This window comes from Phoenix dactylifera, chromosome 10 (assembly GCF_009389715.1).
Source record: "Phoenix dactylifera cultivar Barhee BC4 chromosome 10, palm_55x_up_171113_PBpolish2nd_filt_p, whole genome shotgun sequence".
Classification (NCBI taxonomy): Eukaryota; Viridiplantae; Streptophyta; class Magnoliopsida; order Arecales; family Arecaceae; genus Phoenix; species Phoenix dactylifera.
Genome location: NC_052401.1, coordinates 3,416,296 through 3,439,321, shown reverse-complemented (window position 1 = coordinate 3,439,321; position 23,026 = coordinate 3,416,296). Strand labels below are relative to the sequence as shown.

At 38.7% G+C, this 23,026-nt stretch overlaps 2 protein-coding genes across 3 annotated transcripts; both read left to right on the top strand.

Annotated features, from left to right (window-relative positions):
- Positions 1–3,691: 3,691 nt before the first annotated feature.
- ADH (alcohol dehydrogenase 3) lies at positions 3,692–8,080 on the top strand. 2 transcript variants are annotated; one of them, XM_026806222.2, is made up of 13 exons: positions 3,692–3,710; positions 3,830–3,891; positions 4,105–4,197; positions 4,439–4,531; positions 5,128–5,264; positions 5,483–5,529; positions 6,070–6,395; positions 6,474–6,556; positions 6,744–6,819; positions 7,044–7,105; positions 7,254–7,349; positions 7,451–7,612; positions 7,773–8,080. In XM_026806222.2, exons 2-13 carry the CDS (start codon positions 3,855–3,857, stop codon positions 7,887–7,889), a joined length of 1,329 nt encoding a protein of 442 aa, XP_026662023.1. In that variant the 5' UTR covers positions 3,692–3,710; positions 3,830–3,854; the 3' UTR covers positions 7,890–8,080. The 2 variants fall into 2 exon arrangements, with proteins under 2 accessions (XP_026662023.1, XP_008795241.1); XM_008797019.3 differs by lacking the exon at positions 3,692–3,710 and having other exon boundaries at positions 3,745–3,891.
- Positions 8,081–15,517: 7,437 nt separating this feature from the next.
- LOC103711098 lies at positions 15,518–19,247 on the top strand. The gene is made up of 5 exons (XM_026806218.2): positions 15,518–16,078; positions 16,279–16,780; positions 17,666–17,867; positions 17,953–18,450; positions 18,639–19,247. The coding sequence occupies exons 1-5, from the start codon at positions 15,784–15,786 to the stop codon at positions 19,080–19,082; spliced, it is 1,941 nt and encodes a 646-aa protein (XP_026662019.1). The 5' UTR covers positions 15,518–15,783; the 3' UTR covers positions 19,083–19,247.
- The last annotated feature ends 3,779 nt before the right edge of the window (positions 19,248–23,026 follow it).

Here is a 23,026-nt window from a genome sequence, read left to right as displayed (position 1 = left end):
GTAAATCGTTCTTTATGTTATGTAATCCTAGCATGAATCAAAACATTGCTCATAGATATTCATGCTATGGTCACTACAACCCGCGATAAGGTCATTTTCGTAATTGACAAGATATCATAGTTTATATTCATTACCAACTTTATTCCATTGGCAGAGGACCGTTTTTGTTGGATGTTAGCTCCAAGGTGTCAATTGACCCCTATTTCTAGAGGCAGTCATAGCAATCTGAGAGTCTTTGAAAACTTGTATCTTTTCTTAGAACATCTACATAAATAGGTAAAAAATACTAAATGGTATGATTAGGTTTATATTTCATAACAAAACTATTTTCATCAAAATATTCATAAAAACATTTTTCATAATAAAACATAACTTTCACAAATATTTCCACAAGCAAATATGCACGAAAATGGTCATTTGAAAAATAATAAAAAGTGCAATATCTACTTACCTGTTTTGTCTTAAACCATCAAATTTTAGAAAACAATTCAGCTAATCCTATACAAATATTAAAAACATAATTACTTTCAATTTAACAATTTTAATCTAATTAAAATAATAAGAAATACAGACGAGCATTCGACGATTTCGGGTGGATTAGGCCTAAGCGACTCGATCAATAAATCATAGGGCATAGACTCGATGAGGACTAGAGTTGTTTAACATAGTTCATCATTAGTGGGTTTTATGGACCTTGACAAGGCCGGGTCATCGATCCAGAAGGCGACCCATGGGCACCCAGGCAGTTCAAGGCCTCTTTTCAGGGGTCAACTTAGGTTTGCTGATCGGGACCCGACTCTAGATTCTTGAGACATTCTAGAGAGAGAAAGTAGAAAGGAGAGAGAAATTAGAGATAGAAAAGTATAGAAAAGAGAGAGGAAGGCATATTTGGTGGCAACCGAGTGACAACCAGGATCTTCTAGAATAGAAAAAATTTCGGTGAGAAAGGCATGGGGTAAAGAATACCATACCGCGCCATCCATGAAAATTTTGGGTTTTGAGATGTTATTCTGAGATGATCAAGATAGAGCTCATGATTGAGAAAATGACCATAAATATCTTCAAGAGACATAGCATCAACTCTAGTATTGATTGCCGTAACTAGCAATTCATAGGAAGAATCAAGTCCCGCTAAAGAAATTGGGCAACTTCAAAATCTTGGAGACGTTGGCCAATAGCAGCAAGAACATCAGAAAGAGATTTAACTTTTTGAAAATAATCAGAAATGGAGGAGTTGCCCTTTTTGATAGTCGAAAGATGGTAGCGGATTTGCATTACACGAGCCCGAGAGTGAGAAGAAAACATACGCTCCAAGACCACCAAAAGAGCCCGAGAACTTGTCAAGCCAACAACCTTGGCCATGATACTGTCAGAAATAGAGGACATGAGGGTGCTCAAGAGGACTTCGTCTTGTTGGAAGTACAATTGAAAGGATGGATTGAGTATACGGGTAGAGGATGAGGAAGAGGTGGAAGGTGACTCAATGTATTGCGGAGGTATTGTGGTTCAAATTTGGCCCAAGGGTGACCACGCTGGAGGAGTCGAAGGAGACGCCAGAGTGTGGAGGAAGAGGATGAAAGCCACCTCCTGCGGTCGGTGATGTACCTATACAAAGCCTCACCGGTGTTTCCGATGCGGGCCCTCCGACGATCAAGTTAGAGTGGGATCTAGTTGGTCCGGCCAAAAGTTTCTTAGGCGTTACCTGTTGGGGTTCTTTATAGTCTCAGTAGGAGCGCTTAGGTAGTGGAGGTATAGTCCGTTCCCATTATGAGTGGAAGTGGCGTGCAGCTAGAGCTTGCTTGTGGCGCGCGGTAGAGTCCGTTCTTGGAAACAGTAAGGCGTTGACAGCCGTAGCAGGGTATGGCCCATTTCCATCATGAGAGGGAGTGGCACGCAGCCAGAGCTTGCTGTGGTGCGCGGTGGAGTCCATTCTTGGGAACGGTAAGGCATTGACAACCGTGGCAAAGTATGGCCGAAGTAGCATATCGTGGTGGCGTCACAATGTACAACTACGTAGGAGGGCGTAGGCACGAACATGGATGTAGCCGTTGTAAGGCCGAGCTCGTCAAGAGGTCGCATTAGGCATTTGGCGAAGTTGGCTAGACGGGTGCTAAGGCCAACCTACCATCCCGGGTTCCGAGGTGTGCTCGGTGGAGCGCCCCGAGCTCAAGGGTCGGGGCGTATTACTGAAGAGGGTGCCCCGAACTTAGTCGGACGAGTCGGCGAAGATAGGAGGTGCCCGAAACTTGGTCGGGCGAGTTGGCGAAAATAGGAGGCGCCCCGAACTTGGTCGGACGAGTTGGCAGATACAGAAGGTGCCCCGAACTTGGTCGGACGAGTTGGCGAATACAGGATGCGCCCCAAACTTGGTTGCACGAGTCGGCGAAGATAGAAGGCGCCTGGAACTTGGTCAGGCGAGTCGACGAAGATAAGAGGCACCCCGAACTTGGTCGGGCAAGTCGGCGAATACAGGAGACGCCCCAAACTTGGTCGGACGAGTCGGCGAATACAGGAGATTGAAGGGGCTTTCGGCGGAGTCCGAGGTCGGGCTGATTCTAGGCCGAACCGAAGACACGTCTGGTCGGCGTTGGTGTTTATTGAGCCGAAATTGGGTGGCCCTTTTGTTATGGGCAGGACGATATATTTTGCCCCCTATCAGGAGGTATGAGAAAGCTTCCATCAACATAACCAAACAATTGTTGGCCAAGTAGGTAGGGTATGATCTAAGTTTTCCAAAGAAGAGAAGTGTCGGTGTTGAGTTTGACGGTGACAAGGTTGTGCATGCTGACCGTGGTAGAGACTTGAGGAAGGTTTGGGCTGGCTAGTAGTAGGAATAGTGTTTTGAGTAGTGGTAGGTGGAGGCATGTTTGGGTTGGAAGAGAGGGAAGACACGGTGACGACGTGTGTCATTTAGAAGGCTTTGATACTATGAAAGAGAGAATGTCAAATTGAGTAATAGCAAGGGACTCGTACACCTCGTCTAGCCTACTATATATTTCATTTATAGAAGGTAATTACAATATATTTTTGGAAATAATTACAAAGAAGGAAAGAGCATAAATTACGGGTCAATGACAATTATTTTCTTCTCTATAAGAAGATCTCGAATCTCACTAATAGGGAGGACCATAAATCACGGGTCAATGATAATTAATTTCTTCTCTATTTACAATTCTTTCCTTCTTTATAGGAGAATCTCGAATCTCACTAATACAACGTCATGCCCTACACATATAGTAAATTTTTATTAGATGATAACAAGGTCTTGGCTGTATAGTTCGTCGCTTCAAACATTCAGCTATTTTCAGATCCTGCAGTGGCGAAAACCTTGTGCATTGAATCATCTCTAGTTACGAAAACATGTGCTTGGTCGCCCATGTTTTTGGACCCAAGCCTTGATTTCAGTGGACTCGAGGTGCGAACCAGTGGACTGTGTTCCCTGTTGCCACCTAAAATCCAGCGGCCGTGCAAACCCCGATTAGCTCTACTATTAATCCAATCTCTCGAAACCTTAATCCATTCCCCTGCCGATAAAAGACAACAAAAACCCTGATTAGTAGTAACTACTCCCGCCAAAACCCGTTGTCTTACTCAATGTAGCCGGCTAACAAGAAGCTAGATAAGGAACACCGCAACCGATTCCCGGTTTTTCCGACCGACAGTTGGAAGGCGAAGGGGACCTAGATTCTTTGCACCCTCTCGCTTTCTCTGTGGGTATTCTTTGAACTCTCTCTCTCTGTTTCTCACTATCTGCGTGTGTATAAATACCTCTCTCTCTCTCTGTGCTCCAGTTTGCTCAGTCCTGTTGCATACGAACTGCTCTTTCCAGGGGCACTTGAGGAAGAGTTTCAGAGATGGCGATGGAAGTTGGTCGACTCATGAGATGTGGAGGTTTGTAGCCTTGTAAACCCACCATGTTGGGGTCATTTTGGGGAGCTTAGTTTTTGGATGGAATTGGAGGGTTTGATATTCTGTTTTCTATTAATGCCCCCATGCTGTGTGTTCTTGAATCTTCCTTTGAATTTGGTTCGGTTCTCTTCTCTGAATATTAGAGGCCTTCTAATTAATTTCTAAAGTTACCACTCTTTTTTTTTGTGTGTGTAGTTATTTGTCCTAGGGGATTTCCTATCTTGAATACCAAAATCCACAAGGTGCTAAAGAGTATGAGCAGAGGTGGTCAAGTCATAAGATGCCAAGGTTTGTAACCTTCCATAGTTTTATTCATGAATTCTTCCATTGTATCTCCAGTTAGTTTTGTTCTTGGGGGTCATTTTTGAAAGTACTTCTGTTGGATAGATTGGTATGATTGGATTTTTTTTTTACGCAGATACTCCCTCTCTCTTAAAGATTTGATTTAATTCTCTGCTCTGTTTCTTTTTTGCTAATTTTAGGCTCTCTAGTAAGTTTCTAAAGTCCTTTTTTTCTTTCTTTTCTTAAGTTAATGATTCCAGGGGACTTGCTACTGTACAGCCCAAAATCCGCAAGGTGGAAGAGATTGAAAGCACAGCTGGTCAGGTCATACAATGCCGAGGTAGCATTTTAAATCCATTAAAAGGATATCCAATTAAAAGTTTTTGTATGGTGTCATTTTTGTGTTTATGTCCCTATGCTATGTTCAGCTTTGTTTTAGATTTCGTTTGCGGTTCTGTAGTTACAAGATCTTTGAGTAGTGTAATCTTTTGTCCAAATAAGAGAATCTTAATTATTCTTCAATGAGGTAATGGCTTTTGTCGAGCTAATTTTGCAGAAATTTGATATGATCTTTTTTTTCAATAATCGTTGCAGAAGTTTTGCCTTTTCGAAAGTGGGCATCAAAAGTACCAGCCCAATAAGTTGGTAAAATCTCTTGGAAGATGTACCACAAACTTGGCTCAAATCTTGCCTTCAATGAGTTTAGGGGTTATGACACTTTTAAAATTTTTGGCTATGTTTGCTTCTGTTTTGTGGCTTATTGCCTACTAGCCTCTTCTACCCAGAAAAACAAAAAAACAAAAAACAGGCAGATGTTTGTGTTTTCTTAATCAAAGAAGTTAATATATTGCTAATTAGAAAAAAAATATTGTTAGAAATAATTAATTTACTACACTGGTCTTTGCTTTGCGTTATTAATTTTTGTTTCATATACAGCGGCAGTTGCATGGGAAGCTGGGAAGCCATTAGTGATCGAGGAGGTCGAGGTTGCTCCTCCAAAAGAAAAGGAAGTCCGGCTGAAGATCCTTTACACTTCCCTCTGCCACACTGATCTGTACTTCTGGGAAGCCAAGGTATTTTCATTAACATATATTATCAAAAAAACAATATTCGTTTTCTTCACAAGAATTTCCTCTGCCACTTAACATTTAAATGAGAGAGAGAGAGAGAGAGAGAGAGAGAGAGAGAGAGAGAGAGAGCTGATATCTATTGGTGATATACCTCTATCAGCTTTATTTTCTGTGTTCATGTTGTTAAGATTCTACAATTTTATTGGTTTTATAATTTGCAGGGCCAAACTCCCTTGTTTCCTCGAATCTTTGGCCATGAAGCAGGAGGGTATGGCTTCCATAATCTTATTTTTTTGAGCAAATCTGTTTGTTGATAACCGTTCTTATTTAGTTTTATTTGTTTAATGATTTGTTAGATGAGATTTCAAATTTATGGGACTAAAGTGATCTTAATAAATACCCATGCAACTCATATCACCAATATAGCATGCTGAACCTGGTGTCTCTTTCACTCCTCTTTTTTAAAAAGATTATAGCTGAAAAGGGATTAATTGTGGTTCATCTGCTTCATTAAAGGTGTTGCTGTCCATTGACTCTTTGATACATGAGACATTTGACTTAATGACAAGGTTATCATAGATTGAAAACTCAATACAAAATTGAGCAGCACTCAATAGTCTTATATTTCTGCAACCATTATTAGTTTCTGAAAGCTTTTCATTGAGATCTTTTTAGTAAGATTGGTAAATAAATTATGTTCACAGCGGACTACCCCTTTTTTCTTTCATCCAGAAGACTGATTTAATGAACTTTTTTCTATTCAGCATATATTAATTCATTTTTCTTGTTCGCCATATGGTGATATCAGGATCGTGGAGAGTGTTGGTGAAGGCGTAACAGATCTTGCACCAGGAGACCATGTCCTCCCTGTATTCACTGGAGAATGTAAAGAGTGCGCTCACTGTAAGCATGAGGAGAGCAATTTGTGTGATCTCCTTAGGATTAACACTGAAAGAGGGGTGATGATCAGTGATGGGCGGTCCAGGTTCTCTATGAATGGAAAACCAATTTATCATTTTCTAGGAACCTCCACTTTCAGTGAGTACACTGTCATCCATTCGGGCTGTGTTGCCAAGATCAACCCCTCGGCTCCCCTTGATAAAGTCTGTGTTCTTAGCTGTGGCATTTCAACAGGTGAGACACCAAGATTGTCATGCATCCAGAACTTCCAAAACAGACACATGAAATTCCCCATGTTGTTTTCTTTCTAAGGTCTTGGTGCAGCTCTTAATGTTGCGAAACCACCAAGGGGTTCGACGGTGGCAATTTTTGGATTGGGTGCTGTAGGCCTTGCTGTAAGTATCTTTCCTATTTCAGTTATCTGATTAATGGAGCTCCGAATGCGTAGTTGCGTGGCCCTCGGGTTCATGCTTCTTGATACATGATCTCCATGTAGTACTGTTTTTAGTTTCATTTATATTTGATTTATCAAACTAATATTAGGCAAACAATTATGTTTGATTTATGGCTTCTTATTAATAGGCTGCTGAAGGGGCCAGGATTGCAGGAGCATCAAGGGTTATCGGTGTTGATAGAAATCCTGCAAAATTTGATGAAGGTGATGCACTGCTTCCTTTGATTATTGAATGTGTCATACTATATCAACAAAACTAGTTTAGGGCCAAATTAACCTTTGTTGACATGAACACCAAAATTTAGCATGTTTTTTCTTCCAAACCATGCAGTATTCTATATTTCCATTCGTAGGCTAATCTGTTGACATCTGATTCCTGCTGAACTTGTTCAAAATTTGGTGCTAAAAGTCTCCCTTCGTGCCACCAGCAAAAAAGTTCGGCATCACTGAGTTTGTGAATCCAATGGACTACGACAAGCCAGTCCAAGAGGTTTGATCCATAATGAACTTTCATGTTCTGAAAATAGAATTATGGTGCTAGTAATATATCACAGGTTAAATTAGATGTTGAGTACTGGCTATACTGCTGCAACGACTATTATGCAATGGCAACATTAGAAGCACTGAATATTTTTCAGGTGCTTGCTGAAATGACTGGCGGTGGAGTTGATAGGAGCATCGAATGCACAGGCAACATAAATGCCATGATATCTGCGTTTGAATGCGTTCACGATGTATCTTCTGACTCCCCTTTACAAGCAGTTCGAAAGCCTTTTGCACTAATAATTTGTTTTGGAATATTGTAGTATTCTAAAAATGCCACCTTGGATGTCAGGGTTGGGGTGTTGCTGTGTTGGTTGGGGTGCCTCACAAAGAAGCCGTATTCAAGACCCACCCTATAAACTTTCTGAATGAAAGGACTCTCAAGGGAACCTTCTTTGGAAACTATAAGCCCCGAAGCCACCTTCCTTCGGTTGTGGAGAAGTACATGAACAAGGTAAATGCATGAAACAATCTTTCTAAAGGTAGAACTAGATAAATTATGCAGAGGTATTGATGAATGGAAATTCAGAAGCTTATCGACAATTATCTAGCAGTCACGATTGGTCCCTTAGAAATGCCCTGATCTTTTTTGAAACTTTGGTTACATGGTGCAGGAGCTAGAGGTGGAAAAGTTCATCACACACACTGTACCTTTCTCTGAGATCAACAAGGCCTTTGACTACATGCTCAAAGGAGATGGCCTTCGTTGCATCATTCGCATGGATGGTTAGAGCAGAATTTCACCACTTCCTTGAAGCTACTCTGGAAAGAAGAAGTTAGAAAATGAGGCATGTCTTGTTCCATGTTGATTGTAAGCCTTTCCCTTTTGTTGAAGAGGAAATAATGTCTACATCTTGAAGAAAATTTTGTGATATAATGTCTACTACTCACATTTCTGGAGGAAAGATAACAGCTTTTATCACATCAATTACTGATTCACACCTTACACAGGTCTCGAAGCACTTTAATATTTTTCTTTCATCTGCCTGCATTGATCTTGAAGCGGTCATTGTACGATCCAAGGTTGATGTCGTAAAAAAAAAATGAATCATTTTTTCGCATGAAAGATACAATCCGAACCCTAAAAAAAAATAGATGTATCTTTGTCCAAGAAAATAATGGCAATTGATATAGATAGATGGTCCCAAGCGAGAGTTGTAATGATAAATGGTGATTGATGTAATGCAATTGCCTTTACTTGGATCTTGTCAACTAGCTTGCAACCCTCCAAATCCTGGTTCGATCAAATTGCAAAGGGACATTTTCTATATGGTGGTGCAATGGAGATTAGAGCAACCAGCCTACAATGTAGTCTTTGCATTTAGTTCCGATGAAAATTCTAATCACTATAGAGGTGAAGGGCCTTACTTTAGTCAAAATGCTGAATGTTTGGATCAGCTCCTGCAAGTAATACTAGGTCTAAACATATTTTCAAAGAAGCTAAAAAGGTTGCAGACTTGGCGGCACATTGTTGTGACATCCAGGCCAATTGGGCCTGTCCTGGACCAAAGTCAGTAGGCTCAGCCGGCTTCAAATAATAATAAAAATAAATAAAAAAAGAGAGAGACAGTGCACACGTGCCAAAAAAAAAAAAAAGAGAGACAGTGCGCACGTGCCCGGCACGTGCAATGAAGGAAGAAAGACACCCGATGGGAGTCTCCTTCCTTCCGACTTCATTGGATGAATCCGATGCTGAGGCGGATTCCGGCGTCCTCCGGCCTATTTCGAAGCCCCTCTAATCTTTTATTCGATCCCACCGGATAACTTAGGCCCCAATCGAAGCCATCGCCAGATTCTTCGATTTCCTTTCCGATTGCTGGTCACCTTTCGCACTGTTGTCGCGGCTGAATCCTCCACGAAAAACTAGCAAGGGCCCTACCACCATCAAGCTACTCCTCTCCTCTTCCTTCCAGACTGTTTGGAATTTCTATTATGGCCGGTGATCGCCGGAATTTAGCCGAGAAGGACAACCCCTGTTGCCGCCCCTATTTGTTTTCTCTTTTCTTTTTATTCCGACCGCCTCCGCTACTGGTGTTCATCGCCAAAGCCCTCAACCCCTTCCATGCATCGCCTCCTGGCCGGAGCCAGACCCTGCAGCCGCCGGTGAATGGACTAGGATCTGAGGACAACCGAGCCAAAATTTTCTTATTCCACCCTGTTTTGGGTTAAATTCGGCCGACCGACCGCCCCCGCCGGCCACCCTCTACTTTCCGCCACCCCCGCCTATGGCTACTTCATCGGACCACCGGGATCATAGCCACTAGCCCACCTCCTCCTTCCCCTGTTTTGTCAACGAGAAAATAGTGGGAAAAAAAAGGAGGAAAGAAGAAGAGGAGATAACCCCTTCCATATGCATTGCCCCTTTGCCAGAGTCGGACTCTGCAGCCCCCGGCGAGTGGAAAGGACAACCAAGCCAAAATTCTCCTATTCCATCCTGTTTTGAATTGAATTCGGCCGACCGACCACTGCTGTCAGCCGCCATTTGCTTTCCGCCACCACCGCCTGCGACAGCTTCATCGGACAACCGTGGTCACAGCCACTAGCCCGCCTCCTCCTTCCCCTATTTTGCCGACGAGAAAAGAGTATTAAAAAAAACAGAGAGAGAGAGAGAACAACTTTCTTATTTCTCTCTCTTTCTTCTCTCTCATCTCTCTATTTGTCTTTTTTTCCATAGATCCATGAACTGAGTCTCATCTCTCTATACCTGAGTTAACCCTTACAAAAGGGCCCTAATCTGCCCTGGTGCCCGGGTAGCCTGACAGACTGATCACTCCAGCCCTGTTAAGTACATATAAAATCTAGTAATGATGAACTCTATCGAATGGCCTTGGCCTTAATCAAGTCTATGCCTCATCGAGTTGCTTAAACCTGACCTAACCAGGCCACCGTCATTTGGCCAATCGTTCTTTGTCTTGTTATTTCAATACTATTAAAGTAATTGAATGGGAATTAATCTTGCTCTTAATATCTTTAGATAGGTTTTGCAGGTTAGTCTAGTGAAGTTTGAAAGACTAAGACAAAAGAGGTAAGTAACCCTAACGCTCCTTATTAATTTTTAATTTTTCACTTATTTTCTGGTATTATAAAAAATATAAAAATAGTATTAAATATTGATGATATCATATTTTCTTAAAATCAAAGATCAAGCATATGATATTATGAAACTCATGATTTATTGTGAAATAATGGTTCCATAATTGTTTTACTGTTAAGCACTATTTGAACTATGAACTCCATAATTATGAAATTTATATTTTTGTTATGAAAAGAATAATTTCATGATTATTCTACTATTAAATGCTTATTTATGGGCTGTGAACTCTGTAAAACCATAATTTAAGAAAATATGACCTAAGAAAAAATTGTTTTAAGAATTATGACAAAAAGGCTCTTAAATAGCTATATATGGCTTCTGAAAGTGGGGTAGATCAATATCCAGTTCCATACGACACTACCGGTGGGTAACAGTAGTTGGCATATGACCCTACAAGTGAGTAATAGTAGTTGGTATGTGACCCTACTGGTGGATAATAATAGTTGTCATACGACCTTGCCAACTGGTAATAGTAGTTAATATACAATCCTACCAACAGGTAATATTAGTTGATGTTTGTCGATTACGACCCTGTCACAAGTATATAGTGATTGTAGCATAAATATCTGTGAGCAATATTTGGAACTATGATATGACTAAATAGCAGAAGAATGATTTATGAATTTTTTAGTAAAATAAATTTGGAACCATATTTATCAAATATGAATGATTTATGCATGCATAATTGGCTTTATGACTTGTTTTAATATATTGTGCTATAAAATATTCTATCTCGCAATAATTATTATTTTTACTTAATGATGCATCGATTCATACAAAAACTTATGCTTGATCCGGTTATATAGTGAAAGGTTAACTTATCGAGCTGTGTCGCTTACATATCTTTATTTTATTTTTCTCTCTTCAAATGTATAGAGTCGATAAGAATGAAAGATAGTCTAGGCTTGGAGTTTGCATTAGCAAGCTTGAAAATTTTATAGAAGAATTTAATATTTTAATTGACTATGAATTTGTAGTAAATAATTTTTTAAATATTAAGAATTATGGGTTTAGTATTTATGTTTGGATTTAGACACTATGAACCTGTATTGGTTTTATTTAATGGATGATGAAATTGGACTTTCAATTATTATATTTTGTTTGTGATGGATTTAGAAGTTAAGATATAATGGTTGGCTTCATATTATCGTGGGTTGTACCTTTCGGTAACATGACCATATGTCTCGAATTTGGGTTGCGACAATTGTGGACACATTTACTATGAAGTTTGTGTACACAGACTATTGAGAGGAAAAAAGGTCAGCTTTGGGACTTCTTTTCAGTAGCAGGCACTTTGTTATGCAATTCTATGAGAAGCCTAGATGAAGTTTTTCTTTCTTTGCAAAATTTAATGGAGTCTATATTTAATCCACATGTACCCACTCATACACAAAACAAAAAGGTCTAACATCAAAGCTGCATGGTGGAGTACTATGGTGGGCTCAAACCATGGAACAAGAGACACATGCCACCAACTATCCTGTCCCACTTTTTGGCACTTGGTTTGCATCCCCTTTAATCTCTTGGACATTGTGACACAAGGCCTGCTCCTTGTTGCCAACTTCTCCACTCCAATCCATTCCACTCCTAGTGGCCATCTTCCTACCTGTTTCTCCATCTATGCTCTTCCTCACTCAAATGCGCCTCCCCTCCCCTTCCCCTCATCATCATTTAGAGCTATGTTCTGTTCCACTTGGTCATGGTTCTCATCTCCTCTCTTCAATACCAGTCCTTGAGGCAACTTCAAGTAGGCTTTTACTCCAAGTCATGCCCAAATGCTGAGTCCATTGTCAGCTCAGTCATGAGAGAGGCTTCCCTCTGACCCCACTGCAGCTACTGAGTCTCCTTTACCCTGAACCGCCTTGTCCAGTGGCCCTTCTGGGGTGAGTCTTGATGTAATGGTAAAATTGCTTATTTCTATATGTTTGAAACATAGAAATAGCTTTTTTGCATAAGGGGTAAGACTGCATACATTCGATCCTCTGCAGTATCGAGTATATGATTAATAGAACTCTGTATAGGGTGACACAGGAAGTCAGTCACCCTCTGCACTGTGAAGTGGTTGAAAGCTTTGAGTCTGGCTTTAAGGAACTATTAGGACTGACAGCACTAGAAGTTAGGAGATCATGGAATTGGAATGTACCCAAGGACAACAGGGCTTATATTTTGCTCTATTAATGGTTGTTTGGATACTGCATATTCCCTTATTTATCCTCATTTTCATTTCTATTTCTATTTTGGACACTGAAGTGTCCCATACTTTCTAGAAGGGAAACCATCCAGCAAATTGGCTGGCGGAGGCAAGAGAAAGTTGAATTCATCAGAATTTAAGAAATATTTTTTGCTATTTCTGTTTTCTAAAAGTTATTTTAAAGTTATTTTTATTTTATTTTCTAGATAAAATATATTTTTCCATAATTAGTGTTTGATACTCATGTGTTGTAAAAGATGGCTTTAAAGGACCCATTTTATAGAATACAAGAAGTAGAAGTCAGAAGCTTTGTTTTTACTTCTTTTAGAAATATTTCTCACATAATACTACTAAATACTTATTTTTAAATTTTTATTTTAAAAATCATAAAAGAATTCCTTAAGAACACCAAACATGCCTTTAGAGGTCTCCAACTTCTACTCTCTTCCTCCTATCAAAAGAGGTATATGAAAAAAAAAACACTCTAACTTCCACTCTCTTCCTCTTATCAAAAGAAACAAAGTAAAAATATAGATTTTTTTTTTATTGAGTACTGTTAGATCTCCCCTCAATTCACTGACCTTTTCATTGTTTGGCTAATTTGCGAACACCATATTAGTGCAAGGTGTTAAGCAGGGATCGGCGGCGCAGGATGGTTCTTTTTTTTTTGATTGCAGTGAAATGATACCTTTCAAGCTCGCCCATTTACCTCTCTCTCTATAACATGCATTGTGGAGAGGGTGACAATCAGCTGATCCAAGTTCCATAAGCTCGGTTAGACATCAATGTTTTATATGGTTGTTTTACATATGATATTCTTTTTTACCAATCTCATTCCATTTTTCACTAAAATTTATGCCAACAACTTATAATCTTCAAGTTAGTTATTAAATTAGTTTAGGTGGAACCAATTTTTTTTTGGTCTTGGTTTGAGATACATGCCATCTTCAAGAAGGAACCAAGATCAAAATTTAACTCCACCCTCTCGATAGGTAACACAAACAAAGTTGTGGAGCAGAACTAAAAATTCTTCAGAAAATCCCTCTGTAATCCATATCATTTATAATTCACCGACAAAGACTCACCGAAAGGTATTTTTGGAGTTCCTTAGTCCTATATAAGTACCCAAAATCCCCCGATCAATAACTAATATGGGATTAAATATACGCCTGCATGGTTCTTACAACTTTATTGTTAGTTTGTGAAAGAGAGCAGGACCCTCTTTCCTCTTCTACTCTATCCCCACCCCTCCATTAGTTTAAATTTAAGATGTACAAAACTTTAATATAAATGCCCCCATAGCTTAGTAGCAAAGCATGGGACAATTAGACATTCAACTGTGGGTTAATATTTTAGAGACGCCATTTATGATTCAGGTGGGAAAGGATTTTGCGACTCAATACATGTTGGTAAACATCCATCCCCTGCGTGCAGATGTATGTCCAACATGCTTCTTCTTAAGCTATCAAGCTGATTACAATGATGAAATAGTTATTGCCAACGAGGATGTTGCTCTCAATCACAAGCACCCAACGACTACTACCATTAATTCTTGAGCAGATTCTACTAAAGATAAATTCTTAACACAAATCTTTAATGTGGGAGTTCTAGATTATCTCATATATATATAAGATATATTTCTGAAACCCAACTCGATTCGACCCATCTAGGCCTTAATCCCAAACTAGTTCAGATTGTCTAAAATATATGTATATATATTTCCAAAGCAAGAAAAATAAAAAAACATCGATAAATTCAGAGGTGTCCTTCATATAAGGTCACATATCAAATTTAGATTTTTCTGTTTACAAAATTCAATAAATCTTACTATTTAACATCAATAAGATGTCCACAAGCAATTCTGACCCTAATATATATGCATCATCTTGAAAAAGGAAAAACTGCTAACCTAACAACGAAATGACTTGTTGAAATGAATTGAACCCATCCTTCCCCTGAATTTTGTTTTCTTCCTTTTTTTTAAGGACTTAGGCAAGTTGAACCCGTAAAGTAAACCATATGATGCAAAAAAAAAGGACCAACATAACAACCTGAGACTTGAAAAACTACAACTACTTAGGTCAACATCCAAAACAGTTTGCATTAATGGAAGCATTAATTCTTTGAAATTTTGTTAAGTACTATAAACAGACTTTTATACTCTCAAGCTTATAATTTTGATCGATGCAGCAATTCATGAGAAGAAAGCATCATACGTAACCACCAAATATTTAAAATTCTCAAGCAATCATGCACTTTTTTTTTTTCAATTACAGTCTGTAGACTTCATAAGACAAATGGACTTGGAACCATTCCAACCAAATAGAATAAAGAGAATGCAATGAGCTCTGAAATACCAAGTCACACGCCAAAGGCAATTGATCTAAACGAACTAGGTGTTATCCCCGCAAGGTTTCCCTTTTACATTATTAAAATGATCACTATTGATTTATTTTAACTTTCAGGTTCATGAACCTACCCTTGGATTGCAATAAGAAATAACAGCTGAAAGTTGCAGGCATATGAAGAAATCTAGGGCGCTTGTGACCTTGTCATGGCGAGAAAATGTAGAAGTGAACATTCCTTTGTTCTTCTAAATATTATGTGGCTCAAGCATACCACAGCCAGCAGTGTTGTCAAAAAAGGTTGCTTAAAGTATTCAAATGTAGACTTCCATCAAAAACAAATAGATAAATAAATGTGGCCAGTTATACGTCGCAGTTTAATGTAAAAAATACTCATCATATTTTGGATTGACTTCCTTCTACTGTTGATGAATCATCTCATCATGTCTCACATATCCTAAAAAAGTCAATGCACAAGCCAGATTACAACCTCTTTGTAATATATTGGTTTTTAATAACTTAAAGTTTTTCTTTGAGTGACATTGGCATGTTTGATATCCTCAAAGAAGACAGAGTCACGGAGGCCAGAAGAAAAAAGGAAAACAAATGATTTAAGGCAGCCAAAGATTAGAATAGATGAATAACGGAGAAATAAACAAATAAATAATTAGTCATTTGAGCTCTGGTTGACAACCTTGGCCTTCAGGGCAACATCACAATGGTGAATTTTTTTTCCCTTAAGTAACCGCCTTGACCATTAATCCCAGGCTTACATAATTCCAGACGATTTTATTTTCCTAGTCAGTGGGATGTCCCTCCCTTGGTGCTCTTGTTTCAACATTTAATACTTAGTGCCAAGTCCTATTGTCAGACTGCAGATGTTAGTATTTTTCTGGACTTGAATTCAGACACTAATTTCTCTGCCTTTGTTTTTGGCATGAAGCTTTAAATTGACAGCAAGCATGGCACCATTATAGTTCTCCAGACCCAAACACATGCCTTCCCTTCAAAGAATCATGGAGATCGATCAAGCACATGACTCAACAAATCTCGACGATTACTCTCCTAACACCAAATCTGTGCTTTTTAGTTTACTTCAGACGAAGCCGGAGAGAAGCAATGCAGCAGAAGAGAGGACTGCATGGTTGCGATCTCAGCTGATCGGAAGCAGCTTGGAGTTCGACACCCCATTTGGGAAGCGCCTTCTCACGTATGCAGATCACACAGCATCAGGAAGGTGTTTGCAATACATTGAGAATTATATCATCGAAAAAGTCCTCCCAGTCTATGGTACTCTAGTTATTCCCCTTAGCTCCTTTCTGTTGTTCATTCCTCCTCCTCTCTCTTTGTTTGTAACAAGACAAACAACTTAAAGCATCTATATTTTTAGAAGTTTTCAGCAAGTTATCATGTAAGTTGTAGTTATAAATTGATAGATTGTCTTCTGAATTGGATGGAAGAAATGAATTTCTGAATTGATCTGCTTATAGGGAACACCCACACAGATGATAGCTTTGTAGGGAGCAAGACCACAAGGATGGTTCAGAGAGCGGCGACGTACATCAAGCAATGCATGGGAGGAGGACCCAATGATGCACTCATATTTTGCGGCTCAGGCTCCTCTGCGGCCATCAAGCGACTCCAGGAAGTGATAGGCATTGCAGTGCCTCCAATCATGAGAGATAGGGTGCTGCAGAGCCTAAGGGATGAGGAAAGATGGGTAGTCTTCGTCGGGCCATACGAGCATCACTCCAACCTCCTCTCATGGCGTCAGAGCCTCGCAGAGGTGGTGGAGATCGGCATGGATGACGAGGGCCTGGTCAACATGGAGGCCTTGAGTCTTGAACTCATGTCACCGAAGTATGCAAACCGGTCCATGCTCGGCTCTTTCTCGGCTTGCAGTAATGTCACTGGAATCCTTACCGACACTCGGGCTTTGGCTCGTCTTCTTCACCAGCACGGTGCATTTGCGTGCTTTGACTTCGCTGCAAGGTAAGCAATGGCATCCATATTTTTCATCTCATTGGATGCAAGGTAAGCAATGGCCTCCATATTTTTCATCTCATGTTATGGGATGAGGTTGGTCTTGGGATTGGGTCCTTGATAGAACAGTGCTCAGCTGCACCATGTCAAGCCTGTCTTTGTTTTCTGTTCTGGTTTGGAGAACTCTTTTTTTTCAAAATTTCAAAGTAGCACTCAAGAAGAAAAAGAAAATGAAGATAAGAGTCGCAAAGGTGGGTTTGACACTCAACCTGGTCAGAACCCCTTGCTCTCTTTTAATTTAGCAGCAAAATCCTTTTTCTAATACTCAATCGAGCAGCCAATATAATATTTTGTTTGCTGAGAATGAATTAGACGCCATTCCACATCAGCCGATGACTTGAACCATGAGCAGGCCAGCTATCATGGTTGGAGTCTTGGAGAACATCAAAACTATAATTTGACCTTGGGATACATTTTCTAAGGGAAGACCTTGTGATAGTACATGACTTCATGACAAGCCTAATTAACATGTGAATACATCCGTTTCCTTTCTTTTACTTTCAACTTTGGATTATGATCAAAACAACTTTCAACTTGAGACGTTGCTTCCCATCGTAACCAAGCAACTACTTCCCACCTACTCATAATTAAGATGCACCAGCTACCTCTTATGACTATCCAACTTCGAAAGCTCTTAGATCAAACAAAACCATCCACAAAGCTATCTTGCTTCCCACCTAAACTGAACCATCTTTAACTTCCGGTCATTCCCCGTGTAACTGGGGAAACTATACTTATATTTAATGAACTATGATCGTGTCTGGGCCTTCATGTGCATGTTCATGGCTTTAGCAACATGATTTGTGCTTATATAAGTCTTGTGTTGAGATGCAGTGGCCCATATGTAGAAATCGACATGCGATCGGGAGATGTAGATGGATACGATGCAGTCTTTCTCAGTCCTCACAAGTTTCTTGGAGGCCCTGGAACTCCTGGCATCCTCCTGATGCATAAAGCCCTCTATCAGCTGAGGTCTTCGCCACCTTCAACTTGTGGAGGTGGTACCGTTGCTTACGTTAATGGCTTCAATGAGAAGGTAGAGATGAGTTCATGGTAAGATTTAGTTTTCTCTACGATGAGAATCTAAGACATCGCAAAAAAAAAAAAAAAAAATAACGCAGGATACGCTGTACTATGACCATGTCGAGGAGAGGGAGGACAGTGGAACTCCACCCATCATCCAAAAGGTTCGAGCTGCAATGGCCTTTTGGGTGAAAGAGTACATTGGCCATGATCTCATCGATCTCCAAGAGCGAGTTTATGCTGAGACAGCACTCGGAAGGCTCCTCCACAATACGAACATCGTAGTACTAGGCAACAAGCAAGTCAAGCGACTCCCTATCTTCTCCTTCCTTGTGTACCCTCCCATGAATTCCTCGAGCAGTGAGGCGTATGGACTTAGGACTACTAGTCATGGAGTAAGAAGAGAAGGTTATAGGTGGCCAGAGGGAGAGAACAAGGAAGGCAAGCCCCTCCATGGGCGCTTCGTTGCAAGGCTACTTAATGACCTCTTTGGCATCCAGGCTCGTGGGGGCTGTGCTTGCGCCGGTCCCTACGGCCACCATCTCCTTGGAGTGGACAACACACTCTCTCTTCGCATTCGCTCGGCTATTCTGAAGGTATTAATCTCAGCATCCATTACCAATATCTTCTTCTTTCTCTTGGTAAAACAGTCTCTCTGGATGCAGAGGTAAGACTGCATATATCTGATCTTCCACAAACTATGACTACGGTTTATGATTCCTATTGTAGCAAGGATGGTTCCCTTAACACTTGCAATCTTAATGCAAATTGTCATATTTGACAGGGGTACAGTGGATTGAAGCCTGGATGGACTAGAATTAGCTTCCCATACTACATGTCCAAAGAAGAGTTTGCCTTCATCCTTGCTTCGGTCGAGTTCGTCGCAGCGCACGGTCACCGATTCCTCCCTCTATATCAATTTGATTGGGTGACAGGGGATTGGACTTTTCGTAAGCATGTGCTCAAGTATCATCTAATGAAAGAAGAACTAGTCCTCGCATCGCATGACTTGTTGGTAGAGAATGGTATTGGTGCGAAGGAAGAGGAGGCATGGAACTTAGAGGCAGGAAGAGCAAGTGACGAGAGCTCAAAGACAACGAGTGCAGCTCAAAGATTTGAGAGTTACTTAGAGAGTGCAAGAAGCATTGCACTCTCCCTCCCCGAGCAGCCTCATTCAAGCAGCATTCCAGAAGACATAGATCCCAACCTGATCCTTTTCAGAATCTAATTAATTATGAGCTCTTTAGTGCATAATAATGCAGTCTCCTTAATTTGCAAGCAAAAGAGAAAACTAGAAATTATAAAATGTGAGCTAGTGATTAACAATAATGGGGAAATGTCCCCTAGAGAATCAAAGAAAGGAGAGTCTTTCAAAGTATAGGGTATTCCTGCAGCATCCAAATCTCTTCTCGAGCCTAAGAAGATTAGAACAAGGTGTGAAAACTAAACTGACAGGTTTTAGCTAGAATGATACACTACGAAATCTATGGACATTTGTACAAGTTTCGTTTCATCCATTATTATCCAATATATATATTAGCGTTGAATCTTGGAGTCTTTTAATACTTGTTTTATATTTATTATTATTAAAGAAAGGGACTTTAACTACTTAGACGACTATGTGCTTATGTAGCCCCTTATGTCTCTCTTCTTATCTCTCTGTATTCTTCTTTCTCTTTAATAAATTTGGTCCCTTTGCCTTCCCTTCCATTGAAAAATTGTAACCCTTTATTATTATTATTATTATTATTATTATTATTATTGAAATGCCACTTATCATTTTGAATGGAAAAAGTCATGCACTTTATTTTTTAAGGACTCCACTAAAGAGATGAACTTTTTGAGGGGGAAAATGATTTAAGTATCATTTTACCTTCCTTTATGATGAACGACTCGGTGACTTCAAAATGCAGAAAAATGTCGTGAAATAGTTATAAAGGTCCAATCAAATTAAAATATTAGCCATATCTATGACATAGCATAAATGGAATATTATGTGCAGATTACTTGTCATACGAGTAATCTCACATATGTTTCAACATGCTTGTTTTAAATATAATATTTGAAATGTATACATACATACATACATATATATATATGTGTATATATATATATATAGATATATATATATATGTATATATATATATATATATATATATATATATATATATATATATATATATATATATATATATATATATATATATATATATATATATGTATATATGTATATATATATATGTATATATGTATATATATATATGTATATATGTATATATGTATATATATATATATATATATGTATATATATATATATATATATATATATATATATATATATATGTATATATATGTATATATATGTATGTATATATATGTATATATATGTATGTAGATATATGTATATATATGTATATATGTATATATATGTATATATATGTGTATATATGTATATATGTATATATATGTGTATATATGTGTATATATGTATATATGTATATATGTGTGTATATATGTATATATGTATATATGTGTGTATATATGTATATATGTATATGTATATATATATGTATATATATATATATATGTATGTATATATATATATATGTATGTATATATATATATATATATATGTATATATATATATGTGTGTGTGTGTTTGTAAAATTAAGATAGGTGCCCGCATCTAGGGATGAAAGCAGATCGGATAACATCCATCCGGATCCGTTTTCATATCCGAATACAGATAAATTTGAGCGTCCGACTAATATCTGTATCTGTATTCATCAAAAAAATATGGATATGAATAGATAACTATTCGATCCGTATTTAAATATCCGATTACACAAACAGGAGGAACAGAATAGAATAATTAACCAACCAAAGTAGACAGAACGCGAATGAGAACCAGCAAAAAAAAAAAAATAAAGCCACAGCAAAATACTAGTATTTAGCGTATAGGATGCATATGCACTACGGGTAGAGTGCGGAGGAAAAAGGTGGACGAGGGGAAAGAATTACTTTTGGAAAGGAGCAGGGGTGGGGGAGAGGAGAGAGAGTGGGATTGTCTCTAATTCATGGATTGAGCTAGAGACATCCAATTGCCCATAATTGTCTCTAATTCATGGATTGAGCTAGAGAATTGCCCATGCCAATCACCAGTTAATCATGTATTGTAACAGGGGCGTATGGACAAGTGGAACTCTAAGATGGAGACGCATTCCCAAAACTTGCATTCAGTAATGGATGGATAGATTCAAAGGAAGTTGAATGTGAAAACATGTTGCTGGACTTTCAAAAAGTTTTTTGACCAGACGGTTGAATTTTACATGGGCACTAAGAAAATTTGTACATCATCTTGGACCTGTCTCATTCTCATTTATAATTCTAATTAAAGAGGAAATCCTCTACATGTACAGACTACCAAATCCATACTGATGAATTGCTATTGAGGAAAAAAAGTGCAACATGTGGAGGATTACATGCAGGGCCACATTGCTTGGACTGAAGTTTAGCATCATTTAAGGCAAACCTATCTTCATGCTTCTTCACTATCAACTACCCTATCAATGCAACTGTCAACGAACTCTCCCTTACGCAGGCGCACATATTCTCATCCATGAGAGCATGGCTACCAACTTGCTGAGAAACAAGTTCCATCTAATTAGGGGGAAAAAAAGGAAAAGGAAAAGAAAACGGTTCCATTTCATAGAAAAGGTGAACGGGAGAGGATCGTCAGCATATAAAGTTATTGAAGGCACCTGCACAGGATACCACCTGATTAAAGAGGTCCATTACAAGTAAATACCAGTCCCAGGTCTCCTTGATTCTTTTTATCCATTTCCTTTTCTTTTTAGGAAGAACTATGAGGAATGAGTTTCCAATAATATTTTAGATCTTGAAGGAAATGACAAAATTGAACAAATTGGTCCACCTAAGAAGTTGATCAACGCTTTTGGGCCAGAAGTTATTGGCGAGAATGTAGAAGGAAAGGTTCTAAGAATGGAGGTAGCAGAGCATTCAGGAAGAACATTACTATCATATGAACTGGAACCATTCCGTGCTCTCATCACAGCTACTGCTGCTGGAAACCAGCTCTACTTGTTCAATGAAACTGCAAGTGGTAACACAATCTTCCATCATTTTCTGAGTAACCGTATGGGAAAACAAAGTCGAGGGTCTGAAACTTAACAAAGCTCTCTGATTTTGCAGGTCTTCAATGGAGGAGGCACTACAAGGGTTTAGAACAGATTGCAGATTCCTTTCGTGTAATCTATAGTTGCATGGATTTAAGTTCCTTATGTTTTCCAGATTTGAGATGATACCAAATCACAGAAATTCAGAAACCATTATCAACAATTATATCCATCTCAAAAAAAAAATTGCACATAATTTTGATGGTAAACCCTTGAGATAGCTTTCTTGGTTCAAAACCTGTCTTGGAAAATGTTCGTACTACTTTTCAAATCCACGTAAAATCCATGCATGCATGCATGCATACATACATACATACATACATACATACATACATACATACATACATACATACATACATACATACATATATATATATATATATATATATATATATATATATATATATATATATATATATATATATATATATACAGAGAGAGAGACAAACAGACTTGGCTACGCTTGAGCGTATTTTCATTTAGATTTGGTCAGAGATATTGAATGTATTGCCTTTAAATTATTTTCATACCAAAAATCATGCAATTTGATGCACAGGCTAAGGATCTGCAAATTATACGATTTTTGATGTGCAAGCAATTTAGAGGTTGTGGATCACATCAAACAACTTGGATCATCGATTTAGAATTATCATCATCTAATCTGGATCTGATCGGATCTGAATAAATATCCACTCGACCACAGCCAAGTCCAACTCTCTCTCTCTCTCTCTCTCTCTCTCTCTCTTCCCTCAAATATATATATATATATATATATATATGGATATATGTAATAATATATATCTATCTATAAATTTGAGATATTATACTTGAATCTAAAAGGAGGAGTATTTACTAGAGTACATCACAGCATCTCAAGAATGTGTGAGCATCCCCTAGAAGTGAGCATGCTGAACTAGACACTCCAGAATATTCGTTGTGCACAAAATTTATGTAGAAGAAATGTTTGTTTATTGAT